General features: G+C 40.7%; 1 protein-coding gene across 2 annotated transcripts; it reads right to left on the bottom strand.

Moving 5' to 3' along the window:
• Positions 1-5389: 5389 nt before the first annotated feature.
• On the bottom strand, positions 5390-13185 carry LOC130119379 (keratin, type I cytoskeletal 13-like). 2 transcript variants are annotated; one of them, XM_056287852.1, is made up of 7 exons: positions 12733-13185; positions 11794-11876; positions 10851-11007; positions 9739-9900; positions 7978-8103; positions 6972-7192; positions 5390-5580 (listed from the first exon to the last, which is right to left on the bottom strand). In XM_056287852.1, exons 1-7 carry the CDS (start codon positions 13102-13104, stop codon positions 5475-5477), a joined length of 1227 nt encoding a protein of 408 aa, XP_056143827.1. In that variant the 5' UTR covers positions 13105-13185; the 3' UTR covers positions 5390-5474. The 2 variants fall into 2 exon arrangements, with proteins under 2 accessions (XP_056143827.1, XP_056143828.1); XM_056287853.1 differs by having other exon boundaries at positions 5390-5577.
• Between the last annotated feature and the right edge of the window lie 2415 nt (positions 13186-15600).

Genomic DNA, 15600 nt, shown 5'->3' with positions numbered 1-15600 from the left:
GAAGGGTTCCAGCTCTTAGGATCCAGTTGGTGTTTCCAACTGACTGCTGAATCTTCAATGCACGGGAGTAAAGGTCAAGATCTAGGGTTATCAGTGTTTTTTCAGTGAGGGCCAATGACAGTGGCAGAGATACCCTGGGTTAACTTCAAAGCGGTGTAGAGGGTAGCATAATCTGTTGGCGAGGTCTTAAACAGTGGAGCAATCACCCCTGTGTTTGTTGAGGTGCAACTGTTAGAGGACTGAGATAACAGTAGAGATTTAGTTGCAGCCCAAGTTGGCATCACATCTTCCTTCTTCAATTTCACTGATTTACGCCTTTGTTCTTTGATCGACAAAATAGAGTCATCTTGATTTCTGTCGTTATTAGATTCAGCATGGCTTCTCTCTTCTTCACTGTTCTGGGTCTGTTTGCTTGCCAGCTGCGGTTCAGTTGAGGTTGCCCCCCTGTTATCATCAGTTGCAAGGTCGTTTGTGAATGCCCAGGTGTGAGTGAAGTCTTGGGAAATGAGATTGTTTCGGTTTCCTATCACAAACTCAAATCTCAATGGAGTGGTTTTGATCATTGGCTCCTGCAGCAAGTTTATATCAAATGCCAGAGGTGATGCCGTGAGAGGTTTTTCTGTTATAACAAGTGTTTGGTTCATCAGGTCTCCATCTTCATTCTGCTGGTTGATTACAACCACTGTGCCATGGAAGGTTTCTTGCCCAGTGGCTGTGTCTTCCAAAATATCAATATTGTCAATAGCAAACCAGATGTTCACACCCTTCTTCACAAAGTCAGGGAGACAAAATCCGCCAGTATCCTTCATTCGTTGAAGAACAGACTGCGCCACACTTTTTTCTAAGTCAAGGATCTTCAAATAGTCACTTCCAATGTAGACATCTGAGAGGTTCTGGACAAGGATTTTGTCACGCACTCTAGAGTGGATAGCAAGGGGCAGTCCGATTGAGAGGGGTGTTTGGACATTTTGCCGAAAGGCATCGTCTTTCTTTGGCTGATGTTTCACCTGACGATCAGTGCGAGTGTTCTGGACTAGAAACTGGCATGTAACATCAACAGTTTTGTCTACTTCTTCATCCCGCATTCCAAACACTTTGACAACATGACTGCCAAAGAGGAGGTGACTTAGGAAGAATTGGAGTAAAGAGGGATTCTTAAAGTTATCAAATATCCCGGCAAATGACCAGCTGCGCTTTTGCATTATCTCTGCCCGCAGTAGGTTAGCAACTTTCTTCAGGTTGCCAATAACCTGACCATCATTCATAGTGGAAATACTGCAATCAATAGCTTTGCTAACTACAGTTGATTTAACAAGCTTGTCTGGCTCATTTCATTGCAGTGAGCTTACAAACTGGACATCTGGAAGTCGCTCACCAATGATCTTTTTCAGATGCTTGCGATAGTTTGTAGTCTCATCGACATCCATGTGATATCTTTTCAGGATCAACAAGTAAGCATCATTGACCTGAGCCATGTCAAGAGTAACATCGTCTGTGACGGTATTTTGAATGGCGAGGATTAACTGTTCGTCACATAAAGAGCGAATGAGTGATTCATTATCATGATCTTTCTTTATTGTTGTGGTACGTTTTGCATTCCGCAAGCAATCCCTGTGATAGTAGTTTTCAAGAGCTGAAGCGTCACCAGCATCCACTAGGTCTGCTACACAGATTCTTACTTGGTCATCTTGGGTCTGCTGCTTTATTTCAAGAAGCGTTTCACCCATTGCATCAGAAAGAACACGGTGCAGTGGCTCTGAATTACCCTTGGAACAAAAGTCACAAGGTGATAATAAACACACTTGCTCCTTAGGGACAGATTTCGATGGTTTAGGTCTAACAGATCCTGTAATAATTGAAGGGCGCCCAGGTCCTCTTCTAGAACAGACAGGTGACTGAGATCGGGATTGGTTAGCCTTGAGACGGTCAATTTTATTCTTGTTTATAACAGATTTTCGACACTCACTATGATAATGAACCAATTTCAGTTCCCCTTCATTTCTGCCAGATAAGTAGTCGGAAAGTTCCTCAAAATCACTTTGACCTAAAGAAACTCTGTCCCTGCAAGCCTGCAGTAGGTCATCAATCATGGCTGGATTTTTAACTAGTCGCTTGCCAGGGGTGGCACCTTCTTTGCAGATCACGCAAATGTTGCATTCCTCTGCCATATTGACCAGATCTCATCCCACCTTAGCTCACAAGTTGTCCAATTTGTTGTATGCCAGACAGATGAAACCTAATGATGGGGAAACAATGTAAATATATATTTGAATTAGAAGGCTTGGTTTAAATTTCATCAGAAAAATATGACACATTTACCGGATCATTCTCAGCCCACCTTAGCTTACTGTTTAGCTTAGCTTTCTAGTTCGTTGTTGTAGGTTGTCGGATCTGTGCATGCCAGGCAGATGAAACCTAATGATGGGAAAACAATGTAAATATAAATATGTGCAAATGTTGGCTTTTAAATCTAGAGGGCATGGTTTAAATTTAGCCCACCTTAGCTTACTGTTAGTAGTCCAAAATTGTTGGATCAGGGCATGTCAGACTGAAAGATTAGACCTAATAATGGGAAAACAATGTAAATATATGTCAAAATATGTGTAAACATTGGCTTATAAATCTTTCAGGCTTGTTTTAAATTTCACCTGAATGATAAAAAATTAAAATAAAAGTATCACTTACCAGGTAGTCGCTTTCAGCAATTCCATGAGTGTGATTCTCAAAATGTTGACTCTTCGAATCTATTGTGGTGTTTGTTTGTTTTGTTGTTGTTGTTTTCGTATTGGCCTATTTTTATTTTATCTTGAGTACTGTTCTTTTTTGTTTTCAGTCAGCTACAAACACAGCTGTGCTTTAATTATGATCTCACCTGTTTGAAATTAACCAAATTAACAAGGATTATGCTACAATGGCCACATTTCAACCCTTATTTTTTCAGAGTCAGAACAGGAATGTCTTTCAGAATGGTCAACACCTTCAATAAAGTATTAATTGTCACTGGATGCCCATGAAAAATAATTGTAAAAGTTATATTGGCCAAGAAAAGAGCAGGAGTGGAATGAGGAGAGTAATGATGAATGGGATAGGCACAAGGGTCAGTCCGGGGTGTCCCAGGTGAGGAACCAAAAGTCAGACAAATGCTCTTCTAGCTGTTTTAATAGTGTTATAAATCAACTCAGAATATATTAAAACCTTCAAAACAACTATAATATTATAAAAATTGGACATTAAAAACCACTTCAGCCCCAGGCAATTTTTTTGAATTTTCGCCCGAAATTACATGCCCAAAATAATTCAGTAATAGCTCCGCAAGTACAAGTACACCAGATGCACAATTCTGGTGTCTATGTATAGGTAACCCCTGGAAAAATGTACTTCAAGTGGAAGTTTAGTTGTACCATCCACCAGGACAGAAGGACTGCAGATAAACTACAGCAGAAATTCAATTTTTTAGGTTCGCCTAAACAAAACTTACAATTTGAGTGTGAATAACATCAGTAATACCGTTTACCAACAGGCCACAGATATTTGGATCTGTTCTACAACTTCTCAACTGCATCTCCTCCAAATTTGGTGTTATACAACTGAAGCATAACAATTCTACAGCCATTTTAGTAAGAGTAGTCCCAGGCAGACTTCTATTTTACTGTTCTGGGAGGTCCCAAAATAGATGGCCCCCCAGAATTGGGGGTGGGGGTCAGAAAATTTTGCACCCTTCATTTTCTGTCAGTTTGGTCCCTATAGAAGCCAAAATAGCAAAAAATCAATTTTGGCACAAAAATCCTACGGGAGCTGTTTTTTGACATAGCATACTGCACTAATACAACATCTGCTGCATTTCTGAATGCCTGGTCTCTCAATCTAATCAGAGAAAAGTTTCAATTTGATTGAATAGATGTTAATTAGAATTCATCCTGCTGCACTTCACCATAACACTTTTGCTGAAAAATAAATTACGAAGAATAGCTGTCCACCCAAAGGTTGTAATGCAATTCATTCAATTTAATGTTCCGATTCAGCTGCGAAACACAAAATGAATTTTCTTTGGCAGTGCTGTGTATTGATAGGCACCAAGCCATGTCTGTTTGTTTTGCCCTGCAGCCAGTCTGTTGGGTGGAGCAGAGTAAACAACTTCTTGTGGTTCAACGTAATTCTTTACCTGTGACTCTTCAGGGCCTCCATCAGGTTACGACTGAACAGAAACACAACAGCGGAGAGGGGCATGAGATGTCTTTCACCCATTTTAGATAATGGCTTTCAGTCAGATCACATTTTCTCTAGACATTTTTCCCCCCACAAAACTAGCTCACCAGCAAAAAAACTGAATAACAGTGACACAATGAAATCTGAGTAGGCTTGAAAACATGTCAGTGATTGTGATTCTGCATAAAAGAGGACTGGAAAAAGTAAACATCTCTCCAGTTCTCAGTTGTTATGGAAAATACAAATTTTTATTACTAGTATGGTATTTTGTTCGTTCTAGAGTTGGCTCCATTCCAATTGAAATTGCTGAACCTAACAGATTTAGCAAGCTGGGGTTACTTTGCTTGTTTATGGCTTCTGGTTCATATACCCCACTGATAACTTATATAATCCAGCCATCCATACACCCATTCATCCAACCATCTATCCGTTGTGTGTACATACTTCATCAGCGCTTTCGGGGTTGTGGGGAAACTTAGATAATGTTTAGACAAATCTATTTATGAGATTCCTTCAGTAGTAAAACAGTTTATCACCCACTTGTCAAATCCCTTGGCTGCCATCTCCACAAGCTTTATCAAAATTTGTAATGAATGTAGATGAACCAATAGATGTTTTATCAAGAAGGTCATACCTAGCATTTGTGAAAAAAGAAGATGGGTCAGACTAAATTAGAAACTTTTGATTTAAATTTAATGTAATCATATCTGTGGATGACTGAAGCTTTAACTTGTGTGTTAACCATTTCATTGGGAGTGGCAATAGAAGTCATTGTTTCTGATGTGAAATTCCCAGTGGTTCCTTGGCAAAGGGACCCATGTTGGTGATGTTTAGGACGTAAGAGAGGACCACTCATTGCACAGTGTTTTTTCATGTAATGACCCTTTATCTGAGGATAGAAGTCAGTTAGAATACACATTGACATGTGTTATCTCCTATGATTTCAATCGTGACATTGGGGGTTAACAGATACCTAGCTGTCATAACTGCATTAATGTCATCAGGTTTCATTTCTGTTTATCTTTGTTTGGAACAGTTACATAATTGGTTGATGAGAAGATATGATCATATTTGTGACTGATTTTGGCTGACAATAATCAGTGGAGTGGCTGCTACTTTATAGTACGAAGGCCAGATATGAAAACACAGATGCATTGAATCCACAACACAAATAGCTTTTGGTTCAGTTCATCAGAGGTCTTTTATTTGTTTATTTTCTGAGAACGGCTAGAAGAGGTTCTTTAGATGTGTTCCGTCACACAACTGTCTCAAATGGTTTCTTTCAGAGTCTCGGTGCTGTTGCTGACCACCTCTCCATCCAAGATTTCCTGGGTGACGATCACAACCTTACGGGTGGTGGTGCTGCTGGTGCTGCTGGAGGAGGGCACACAGTGAAAACAAGAGTTAAGAATCTCACATGAACCCTTTTCTCCTTGGCAAGATATATTTTCTTGTGGATTTTTGTGGAGTTTGGAAGAGGCAACTAGAGCTGAAAACACATTTAAGGTAGTTTAGAGAAAAAGAGAGAGAAGTGAAAGAAAAGGTATAAAGAGAGACTGATATGCCCTTTCTGAACAAATTTTTTAACATTGGGAGTCTGAATCATAACCAAAAATAGGTGTGGTTTTATGAATTCAAAGCTATTGGCTACTGTCTTCCTGGGTGGGTGGGGCTCGGTACCGCTCGTCACTTGTTATTTACAAAAAAATGTCTGATAGCGAGAGCGAGAGGGAGATCCTCTGCGAGGATTACAGTTTCGAGAACAAAGATTCAATGATACAAATAACTGTTTGATAGATAGATGATAGATATTTAGATAAATAGATAGATAGATTAACAGATAGCTAGCTAGCTAGCAATACGTTGTAGCAAGATCGCCAAGTAGCTAGTAGGAGGGGGTGGAAGAATGGCTTATGCATGGTTTTATAGCAACTTGCTACAGACACAGCCTATATGCAAATTGACTGGTGTTTACGTATCCACCGGCACAATTTGTCATTGGATACCATCTACAGTCAGTCACAGATCTCTCTCGAGTGGCCGCAGACGCGCTGTTTTGGCCACTGAATTTCTCCGTGGTCACATTCCAACTCGTAACATAGCCTATCAATAGGAATTTTCAGATTTTGATGTCAGTATCACTTTAAGTGGAAATGACAGCCCAACAGAATTTAAGTGTTCTATTGTGAATTTTTTAAAATTTCTTACGTCTCATGAACAGTACAGTGGGTTTTACGTTAGTGTGTTAAACCATCACTGAGTCAGACTACAAATCCGAGACCGAATATTTTAGAGATGCAGAATCTGCTCTGTGATATGTCCTCTGTTGTAAAGTACACAAACAGTTCAGACAAATAAATGAACTTAGCGTTTTAAGAATCATCGATGTATGCTTATAGTAGGATGTCGTATAATGAAATGCAAAATATCTGACCCTTAAAAGGCTAAGCACGAAACATTATTAGCTGCTACAAACCAACTAGAATCACATTTTGGCTGCTACAGCTGCAGAACAGCACCCCTGCAGCTAGCAGGGATTTAGCACATGGCTAAAGGGGACGAAAGCAGGGCAGCTCACAAGTTGGTGAGAATTGGTGTATTGTTTGATTTTTGTAAACATTTGATAAACTGTTTTAATCCCCATTAGGTTCCATTTTGGGCAGTTAGCTGGTGGCTATGTTACTCAAGGATAAAAAGACAGTTGCCCTAGCACTTAAAACACACTAGGCCATCCTGTCATCCCACAGGTACAGAGAGGGACTCACTCATAAAGTTCGCCATCTAGCAGCCTCCTGTACTCAGCGATCTCCATTTCCAGCCGGGTCTTGGTGTCCAGGAGCATCTGGTACTCATTACCCTGGCGCTCCAGGTCAGCCCGCAGCTGAGCCAGCTGCTCCTCCAGGCTGGTCACCTGTCTCTGGAAGCCAGCCAGCATGCAGGCGTACCTGTTCTGAGTGTCGGCCAGGGTGCCTTCCAGAGAAGCTTTCTGTATGTAAGAGGAGGAAGGAGGTGAAAAGATCGGCTGGACCATTTTCCTTTTTTTTTTTAATCATGTAAGACAATAATGCCTTGTGATGCTTTACTTTACTATGTTGGTGCTAGCTTTACTATGTTTATGTTAATCAGCAGTAAATTCAATATTTACCTTATATTCAAATTTAACAACTAATTACTATTTATCCCAGTAAAACAAAATCCAAATACATGTATGGTACAATGTGATTTATCCCATACAGTGTTTGATGTTGATTATATTTCACAGCATATCATAATGACAAGGAAGAAAACCAGAGATATAGATAAGCCTCTATTTTACTCATATATTACTCAGTAATTACCACTAATCATAGTTCAATTACATCTATGTTATTCATATCTTACTCAGTATTTACCACTAATCATAGTTCAATTACATCTATGTTACTCATATATTACTCAGTAATTACCACTAATCATAGTTCAATTACATCTATATATTACTTGGTTATTTCTGGGTAATGAATGACCTGCAGTTTGACACATTACCTAGCATTCTTATATGAAAGTTACATCATTTTTTTGCCAGTGGGCTCTGTACAAAACAAATTTGTCCAGCTACAATACTGCCCTTTAGAAGACTCACCACACCCATTAACCTACCTCAGAAGGTAAAGCTTTAAACAAATCAGTACCCTGGTAATTACACATCCTATAAGATGTCCCTTGGGATATAAAAAAAAAACTAAAAGGGAAAACCTCAAAAGGAGAGCGGGAATGGTGGGCGGGACTTACCATGCTGAGCTGTGATTGAAGCTCAATCTCCAGGCTCTGCAGTGTGCGTTTGACCTCTGTGACCTCAGAGCGAGATGTCTGCAGGGTCTCAGTGCTAACTGCAACCTCCTTGTTCAACTCCTCTGACTGGAAGGAAATGGTTAAACGGGGGGGGGGTAGAGATTACCTTTAGAAAAGAGAGAACCACTGTAGCATGTGTATGAGTCTATGTGTGTGTGTACATGTGTGTGTGTGTGTGTGTGTGTATGTATATATATATATATATATATATATATATATATATATATATGAAACAGGCTTGTACTGTCTCATAGAAAATTTACTTGACTAGCTGGATTATTTTGCTCATTTGTTGAGCACTTTCTCTACTGTTGAATGTTTCTTTAAACAAAATTTTATATATATATTTATACTAGAAGAACCCCGCTACAATGTAGCGGTTTGGTTATCCACCCGTCTAAATCTCCCTCCTCTTCATCCTGCCAGCTAACCGCCTTCCCCCTGCCCCTAACCCCCCCCACTCCAACTCCCTCCCTCCAAATGCTCAGAATCATCTGAAATGCCGAGAAAAGTGGTTTAACCCCCCCACTCCAACTCCCTCCTCCCAAATGCTCAGAATCATCTGAAATGCCGAGAAAAGGGTTTTTTAGCCATTTTTAGAAAATGCATATTTTGCATAATCATGCATAATTATTATAATTATATTTTAATGTTCTGCTATTTTTCTGGTCCTCTCTGGAACAATACCTACCACCTCCAAAAAAAATTAGGATCATAAGTGCATTTTTGCAAAAATGCATATATTTTGCATAATGTCAAAACATTTTTAAGTCCTAGAAATTTTTTTTTATATAGGTGAAAAAATCAAAGATGCTCAGAGTCATCTGAAATGCTGAGAAAAGTGGTTTTTAGCCATTTTTAGAAAAATGCATATTTTGCATATTTATGCATAATTATGCATAATTTTAAGGTTCTGGGATTTTTCCCTTACTCTCTGAGACAATACCTACCACCTCCAAAAAGAATTAGGATCATAAATGCTTTAGTTTTCGGTCCCGCTATCTACACTAACACACACACACACTAACACCACACACACACACATTACGAAAATATATGAGTAGATATATATATATAGAGGCGCGATTGTGTTTGTATATCAAGCACCTAGAGCTGTGTGATATTGACTAGAACAAATATCACAATATTTTGCACTGAATACCTCGATATTGATAATATCATGATATTTTGGGGATGCAAAATAAAAAAAATTGGTGCTTTCAAAAGATATTTTCACACAAGAAAATTGGGAAAAAATTATCATTAGTGATGCGGATATGATGACCAAGCAGATAGAGGCATTCTCAGTTCTTTCCACTCAGCTAAAACAGTCCATTAAGTTTGGAAAATTGTATCACTTTAATGCAAACATATAATTTAGATCACCATATTAAAATGACCAAATTCACGATAGTGATGTTATATTGCCCAGCTCCACTAATATCAAAGAATATGTATCTATTGTAGATGATAAGGTGGGTATTTTTTGTCTCTTATTTCTGAATATATGTAAAATCATAATGCATACGAGTACCACTAATCAATTACACCTCCAACCTTGATGTGCAGTACAATGATATGATAATGAATGTAATATGATAGCGTAACATCTAACAAATGCTTAATTAGGACAATTTTGAGGCCAGTTTTCCAGGTTTCCATTTACATGGGCTATTTAGTGTTGTTTTACATCAGCCTTACTTTAGCCTGGAACCAGACCTCCAGGTCCCTGCGGTTCTTGGTGGCGACGTTTTCGTAGTGTTCTCTGATGCCGGCCATCACAGCGGAGAGGTCTTGCTGAGGAGCGGCATCCACCTCCACATTCACCTGACCTCCCATCTGGGAGCGCATAGCTAGCAGGTCCTAAAAAGTACACATACACACTCATCATTTTTGTAGTTTGTCATGTCTCTTTGCTCTTGCACAATAACAGAGATGGACAGATGTAAAAACATCAGTCAATGTGTACTGTGCAACCCTGCTTTGCTTGAACCTGAAGTTTGCCAGTCATGTCCAGTTTGGAGTTTCCCACTGACATTAGACATTATGATAATGTTTATGTTCATGGTATTGTAGATGCTATGCTGTCTGTGGTATGAGACTTTTCATGAGACTTTTCATCGTTTTTAAACTTCATCATCAGTGGCTCATTTTTCAGTCATTTTGAAATTGGCGGTACTATTAATTTTCAATTATCTTAAAAGTTTTGGAAATCATCTTGTGTCTTCTCCTTGTCTCTGACGCACAATTTGTATTTCTTCTCCTCTGTTTTTTTTTAATTTTCTGTTGTATCTGGCCAATTACCCCACTTTTCCAAGCCGTCCCGGTTGCTGCTCCACCCCCTCTGCTGATCCGGGGAGGGCTGCAGACTACCACATGCCTCTTCCCATACATGTGGAGTCACCAGCCGCTTCTTTTCACCTGACAGTAAGGAGTTTCGCCAGGGGGGACGTAGCGCGTGGGAGGATCACGCTATTCTCCCCAGCCCCCCCCGAACAGGCACCCGGCCAACCAGAGGAGGCGCTAGTGCAGCGACCAGGACACATACCCACATTCGGCTTCCCACCCGCAGACATGGCCAATTGTGTCTGTAGGGACGCCCGACCAAGCCGGAGGTAACACAGGGATTCGAACCGGCGAGCCCTGTGTTGATAGGCTATGGAATAGACTGCCACACTACCCCGACGCCCTCCTCTGGGTTTTTTTTTTAATCAATTTTCATGAATGTTACCCAAACATAGAGCATGAAAGGTCTTTAACCCCAGGTTTCAGAGAGGAGTTTTTTTTTTGCCATCTCTGTCATCACAACTCACCTCCTCATGGTTTCTCTTCAGCTGGATGAGTTCATCTCTCAGCCCCTCGATCTGCATCTCCAGGTCCGATCTTCCAAGAGTCAGCTCGTCCAGGACTCTCCTCAGCCCGACGATATCTGCCTCAACTCCCTGACGCATGGCCAGCTCATTCTCAAATCTGAAAACAAGGTACGTTCATTAATTTTTTATAGCCGCTTTATGCCATCCAAAGTTGCAGGGTTACTAAAGCTTATTCCAGCATGCAGTAGGCATTAAGTAGACACACACCATGCATACCTATATAGGCAATTTACAGTCTCCCCTTCAGCTAACATGCATGTTTTTGGGCTTTGGTAGGCAATCCCTGTGAACATGTGGAGAACATGCAAACTCTGCACAGAAGGACTGGGATCGAACCCAGAACCCTTTTGCTGAGAGCTAATGGTGTGAAGAGTAAAGCATGTTTTTTTTTAAAAGTATCATTATAACTGTTATTATTATTGTTACGTTAAATTGTTTTAACTTGGAAAGCCTTACTGTGTTCAAAGATCTTTTAAATGAGTGATCCTTCATGTGGAGAGCTGCTGATATTGACCCACATTTTAAGAAATGCCACATTTTTTTTCAGATCATCTCAAGGAGAAAAGACGTTTTGTTGGGTAAGAATAAATCATCAAATGAGGTAATGCCATCTTACTGTATGATGTAAATGTTTCTGTGTGACAAATAAACATTATCACATCATCTGCAACACTGTTACTGCACAGGTGTTAGCTGTATATGATGGGATTTTAGAAGAGATGTAGTTGAGAATATACCCATCGAAACCCAACTTTTTGTGATAGGGCGACATTTACTCTACATAATAGGCTGACATAAATGTTTACCGAAGTTACTATCATACATATATCAAATATTATAGCTTCCTATCTTATTTTTCTGTCTGAGATCTAGATTTACTCACTTAACCTTGAAGTCATCTGCAGCGAGCTTAGCATTGTCAATAGCCAGGTAGAGAGCGCCATTCATACGAGTGGCATCCAGGATCTGGGAAAAAAAAGAAAAAAGGATTGATATTGATTCAAGGGTGGATACAGTTTAAATACAGTCAAGTAAACATGTTAATTTTCCTTTCCTCTAATCAGACCACTGACATGGTCAGGGTGTACCACTGCTCCCTTCCGGCACTTAAGACTTCAACTTATTTATCATTGAAGATTTTCTCCATTTCAACTATACATATATATATATATATATATATTATAGTAGACACCGCCCTTCCTGAAATTAATTTACTGGCAACCGAATCAGTTAAGTTTCCTTCCCTGCTCTTATGAAGACTACATAGCTCCTGATTTTGCATTGATTAATCGTTGTGGTTGATAAAACAAGCACATAGCAACTGTATGTACTGAGGCCTAGCATTTCATGTAATTTCTTTGTTCTTGTCTGCATGATATGCAAATCCATGCCTCTGCTGTCTCCAGTTTGGTACGTGTGGGAGACTGTTTTTTCCTGGATGATTCTGCTGTGGGTGTGGTTCTGTATTCAGTATTCAAGCCCTCAGAGGAAAATTGTGTCTTTCTTTTTCAGTACACAATAGCTGATCTTCTTTGGAAGATATTAAATTACTGACCTCACTTTCTGAGAATGTGGAAACTACATTTTCAGTAGGACTAAGCCTTTGTATTTTCTTTTTCCAGAAAAAAAAATGCTTTGTGCTCAGTGTCACATCCCCAGAGAAGAAAAACTCTCTTTTTTTAACTACAGTCCTGCTTTGTCCCCTGATGAAATTATCACAAATTTAATCTGTCTTTTGTACCTTTAACCCAATCACTCCACTCCAATAGAGTCACGAAGAGATATAGAAAATAACAGCCTGGTCTCTGACATTTGGTCTTACCTGGTCCTGCAGGGTGCTGATGGTGGCCTTGAAGGCAATGCAGTCGTGAGACTCGGGCTTGGTCTTGCTCTCCAGGAACTTCCGGATCTTCAACTCCAGGTCGGCATTGGCTGCCTCCAGCTTGCGGACCTTCTCCAGGTAGGTGGCCAAACGGTCGTTCAGGTTCTGCATGGCGACCTTCTTGTTGTCATTCACATCAATGGCATCAGCGAGGTTGAACCCAGCCCCTGCACCAGCGGAGTAGGCCCGGGAGGTGCTGGAACTGGAGATTCGTACCCCAGAGCCCCCTGCACCACCGTACACACTGCCAGCCCGCATTGCCCCTAAACGGTTTCCGCCAGAGCTCATGTAGGAACGAGAGAAGGACGACATGGTGGAGGTTCTGTGGTCTACGTGTCCGCTCTGAGAGGAGTGGCGAGAAAAATGAACTGTCAGCCGATGGACACGGCTTCCTTTTTATGTCACTGCAAAGTGGGGAAGGGAGGGAGGGCAGGGATGGGGGGTTTGGTAGGCCAGCCCCTATCGCCTGGAGGCAATACCTTAGGAAAACACAGACGCTAAACACCGAGACAGAATAGGCAGGGTCTCTCAGAGGGAGTTAACAGCCCCAGGACTATCACAGATGGCATCTTAAGTATATCCTTGTTACACAACAACAGTGGAATGCAGCACAATGTGATCTGTCAAGAAAAACTTTTTCCATTTGATGGGTTAAGCTCATCTGTGGAAAAAAAGAAAAAAGAAAGCGCTTCATGTGACTCGGAGGTGTGATTGATTTCAGTCTGTCTTCTTGTATATATAGAGGAGTTCGGGTTTTAATTCAGTCCATTTTAGGACTAATTAATTGCACTTCAAAGTCCATCGGTAAAAGACCCCAACCCCCTTCCCCCACCACCATTGTCGACCTCTCTGCTGTGGCTGGATTCCTGTCTACCTGTCTGCACTCGTCTGTTCTTCCTCTCTCATGCAAAGAAACAATGAAAGCCTTTGTGTGCTTCGCCCACTTTCATCCTTTGTCTCATGTTGATGATAGGAGCTGAACATTACAGGAAATTGGAAGTTAATTTACTGTATTATTTCACAGCAGGTTTACAGCGACCAAATTTCCTCTGGAGATGAATACGAATTGTGTTTTTTGAGAAACTGCTTGTTATCCTTTCATTGTTGGTTGAAGTTTGCTGTAGATCTGCTACTGAAGTCATCGCTGTATATTGGCAAGGTTTTTGTACTTTTGCGTCAAACCTTTAGTTTATTGTCCCTAATGGGAAATTTACATGTCAAGTAAAGTACCTATAAGTATTATGATCACAACTTGTCAGCTTGCAGTGGTTGTGAGAGCCAGACAGTGATGACAGGTGTGCTTTGTGAAGATCTGTATGGTTGGTTAATACTGAGTGAACCCCCTAGTCAAGTATATCTTGCATCACAGTATCAAGTGTAATCTTGTACCATACAGGCTATTGGTTATCAGTGTTCAGTCTTAAACTAGTGCAATACTGATTGCGTTTTTCTCTTCACAGTAGGCTCCATTGTTTAGATCAACATTTACTCACTCAACCCTGAAGTTATCTGCAGCCACCTTAGCATTGTCAATAACCAGGCAGAGCTCTCCATTCACATGTGTAGCATCAAACATCTGGAACAAAAAAGAAACACAGATTCAAAGGTGGTTGCAATAAACTATATGAAAAAAGATTGGAAGGAGATCTCCAAAAGAAGCTGCCATAGTGGTCTAAATTCTTTTAGCACTGTTTTTATGGGAAACATGTTTCTGTTTGGGCCTATTGATATGTTGAGGTGGAAGAATAACAAAGTGTAACTTCTCCCCAGGTCTGAGCCTAACTCCATCCATCCATCCATCCATCCATCATCCAAATCGCTTATCCTGCTCTCAGGGTCGCGGGGATGCTGGAGCCTATCCCAGCAGTCATTGGGCGGCAGGCGGGGAGACACTCTGGACAAGGCCGCCGGACCATCACAGGGGGGAACAAATCCACAAAAAAAAAAATCTGCCAGAAGATCGTCATTTACTGGATAAGCTGCCTTTCACCAATGTAGGCATCGATTACTTTGGACCCTTTGATATTAAATGGGGTCGGGGAACTGTCAAAAATTATGGTGTGATGTTCACCTGTCTCACCATCAGGGCAGTACATATAGAGATAGCGGACAGTCTTGACACCAGCTTTATGTATCAATGCCTTGTGCTGTTTCAAAGCAGAAGAGGCCAAGTAACCATCATGCGCTCTGATAATGGCACAAATTTTGTGGGTGCAGAAAAGGAGCTGCAAGAGGCTATTGGAAACATGAACCAGTCACACACTGAAAAGGCTATGCAGAAGAAGGGCATTTAATGGATTTTCAATAGCCCAGCCACATCCCATCAAGGAGGGGTTTTGGAGCGACAAATCCGTACTGTACAGAGGATCCTTAGCACCCTAATGAAAGAACAAACACTCACAGATGATATTCTTCAGACTCTCATGTGTGAGGTTGAAAGCATAATTAATGACCGACCGATCACAAGCCTGTTATATTCTTTGGTAGAATAACCACACGACGTATTGTTTAATAACTTTACTAAAAGAATTGCAAGGCAGACCGTTAGCTTCCAACATACTCCAACAGGTTCTCAGCAGCAACTCACAACAACATTCAAAGAGTCAACCTAACCTACTGTTACTAGTGATCTAAGAATACAGCGCCCTCTACGGGTTGGCAGTATAGAACTCAATGTAATATAGGGTAACTGTATTACTGAACACAACAAAGCCCGTCACATGATCCACGTGATATAGAGCCTTTAACACCCAACCATTTGCTACTGATGAAAGTACAGCCCAACATGCCACCGGGAACCTTCAGCAA

This window comes from Lampris incognitus, chromosome 10 (assembly GCF_029633865.1).
Source record: "Lampris incognitus isolate fLamInc1 chromosome 10, fLamInc1.hap2, whole genome shotgun sequence".
In the NCBI taxonomy this organism is placed as follows: domain Eukaryota; kingdom Metazoa; phylum Chordata; class Actinopteri; order Lampriformes; family Lampridae; genus Lampris; species Lampris incognitus.
This window is presented reverse-complemented; position numbering and strand designations above follow the sequence as displayed.